At 67.0% G+C, this 2,282-nt stretch overlaps 1 protein-coding gene across 1 annotated transcript; it reads left to right on the top strand.

Annotated features, from left to right (window-relative positions):
- The first annotated feature begins 794 nt into the window (after positions 1–794).
- LOC106890548 (interferon alpha-inducible protein 27-like protein 2) lies at positions 795–2,132 on the top strand. The gene is made up of 3 exons (XM_014946452.1): positions 795–945; positions 1,257–1,418; positions 1,735–2,132. Exons 1-3 carry the CDS (start codon positions 897–899, stop codon positions 2,130–2,132), a joined length of 609 nt encoding a protein of 202 aa, XP_014801938.1. The 5' UTR covers positions 795–896.
- Positions 2,133–2,282: the final 150 nt, after the last annotated feature.

Raw genomic sequence — 2,282 nt, 5'->3', positions numbered from 1 at the left:
CGGGGGGGGGGACACCCCCTGTGCTGCACGGACCCCTCCATGCTGCCCGGACCCTCCTGCGCTGTCCGGACCCCCCCGTGCTGCCCGGACCCCCCCCACGCTGCCCGGACCCCCCCTACGCTGCCCGGACCCAGTCCATCGGTGAGTGGGGAGTTTAGGGAGTTCACACAACGTTTAGCAATTTTGCTGTCAGCCGGTCGAGCTTAAAGGCATTTCCCCTGGGGGAGCTCCCCCGGGCAACGGGGGGCAGTGGGGACCCCTTGGCGGGGCTGGGGCCGGGCTGGGGGGCTCGGGCTGATTCCTCCTCCTCTTCCTCAGGGGCAGCGGGAGTGCCCACAGCTGTGCAGGCTGCCCTGAACCCCCCGTGAAGAGCCGTGACCCCCCCGGGTCCCCCCCGGGTCCCCCACTGACCCCTGATGCGATCCCCCAACACCGGACCCCGCCGCGACCCCTCCGCAGCCCCCCGGCCCCCCCTGCATCTCTCCCCTCTGCCCCTCGCTGTATCGGACCCCCAAGTAAAGACCCCCCCGAGGCAGCCTCCGCCTCCTCCCCCGGGGCGGGACAGGCTGGACGGGGCGGCCCCAGCTCCGGCCCCGCTCCGGGGCGCGGCAGACACCGCCCTGCCGGTTCCGGGGGAAGCGGAGCCGCCTGGACCTGCCTGATCTCCCGCCTGCCTTCTCCTTGGGAGCCATGGAAAAAAATTTAAAAGGAGCAGCGATTGGAGCCGCTGTGGGAGCAGGTGACTCCGCCTCCTCCCCCGGGGCGGGACAGGCTGGACGGGGCGGCCCCAGCTCCGGCCCCGCTCCGGGGCGCGGCAGACACCGCCCTGCCGGTTCCGGGGGAAGCGGAGCCGCCTGGACCTGCCTGATCTCCCGCCTGCCTTCTCCTTGGGAGCCATGGAAAAAAATTTAAAAGGAGCAGCGATTGGAGCCGCTGTGGGAGCAGGTGAGGGTCTGGGGTTGGGGGGGGGTTCCAGAGAAGCTGTGGTTGCCTCATCCCTGGAGGGGTTCAAGGCCAGGTTGGCCTGGGCATTGGGCAATCTGGTCTGGTGGGAGGTGTCCAGGGCAGGGGAGGTGGGAACTAGATGATTTTTAAGGTCCCTTCCAACCCAAAGCATCCTGTGACTTTACCATCCCATCCCTGCACCCCACAGCCCTCACTCCCCACTCTGACACCTTTATCCTTCCTGCTTGCGCTGGTGGCAGGGAGATGTGGGTCCCAGAGACCCCCCTAATGCTGTGGTGTCCCACCTGCAGGAGTGGCACTCGTTGGAATCCCGGTGGCCATCGGTGCATTGGGCTTCACAGCCACCGGCATCGCCGCCGGGTCGGTGGCTGCCAAGATGATGTCGGCATCTGCCATCGCCAATGGTGGAGGAGTGGCCAAGGGCAGCACCGTGGCCGTGCTGCAGTCCATCGGTGAGTGGGGAGGGCAGGGGAGCTGGGCTGGGGTCATCCCAGGGGGCTGCAGGAGGTGACACACTCATCTTGCAGTAGAGCCCAACCAGCTCTTTAACCCACCGTCAGTCTGAACCCCCCAAAGCTATGGGGCAGGGATCACTCCATGATGGGGGGCAGCTGAAGGGGCTGGCTGTGCTCAGGGAGCAGCCCCTGCTCCCAGGCTGGCTCCTCGGAACCCTCCGGAGAGGTCCTTGGCTGCCTCTGCCCGGTGCTCGGTCCCTCAGCCGCCAGCAGCGATGCTCCCGGGGCATCACACCTCTTTCTGTCTTTGCAGGAGCTGCAGGTCTCTCTCCTGCTACCAAAATCGGGCTGACAACTGCGCTGGGGTCACTTGGTGCAGCGGTCGGTGCCATGCTGTCAAGGTCAGATGACTCATCTGACAGTAGCGACGATGATGATCCTAAGGGAGGCCAAAGCTCGGGCCAGCCCCGGGCCAGACCGGGTGGGAAGGGGCAGCCCCGGTTCCAGCGACGATCCCGGGAGCAGCGGGCAGCAGGATGGATGGGCAGGAATGGCAGGAGTGTGGGGTGCACCCCAGGGGTCTCCCCTTCACTCAACTTCTCCCAGCCTGGCCAGCAGGGTGACTCCCCTCGCCTGCCATCTCCCAGGGGGGCTGGGGCGGTGTGCCCCCTCCAACTCCCGAATTTGGGGTGGGGGGGTGCATGTGGCTGAGGAGCGACGCGGGTTTTGCAGCTCGGAGACACGCGTGTGCCATCCGGAGCGACCCCCCCGGGACACCTTGCATCTCTCCCGTGCCTCCCAGCTGTATCTGACCCCCAAATAAAGACACACACCCCCCCCAACGCAGTCTCCGCCTCCTCC

The sequence above is a fragment of the Calidris pugnax genome, unplaced genomic scaffold (assembly GCF_001431845.1).
Source record: "Calidris pugnax isolate Ruff unplaced genomic scaffold, ASM143184v1 scaffold113, whole genome shotgun sequence".
In the NCBI taxonomy this organism is placed as follows: domain Eukaryota; kingdom Metazoa; phylum Chordata; class Aves; order Charadriiformes; family Scolopacidae; genus Calidris; species Calidris pugnax.
This window is presented reverse-complemented; position numbering and strand designations above follow the sequence as displayed.

Coding starts and splice junctions, on each gene's coding strand:
- LOC106890548 (XM_014946452.1), top strand. CDS start 897: ATGGAAAAAAATTTAAAAGGAGCAGCGATTGGAGCCGCTGTGGGAGCA. Junction 946..1,256: donor TGGAGCCGCTGTGGGAGCAG/GTGAGGGTCTGG, acceptor TCCCACCTGCAG/GAGTGGCACTCGTTGGAATC. Junction 1,419..1,734: donor GGCCGTGCTGCAGTCCATCG/GTGAGTGGGGAG, acceptor CTGTCTTTGCAG/GAGCTGCAGGTCTCTCTCCT.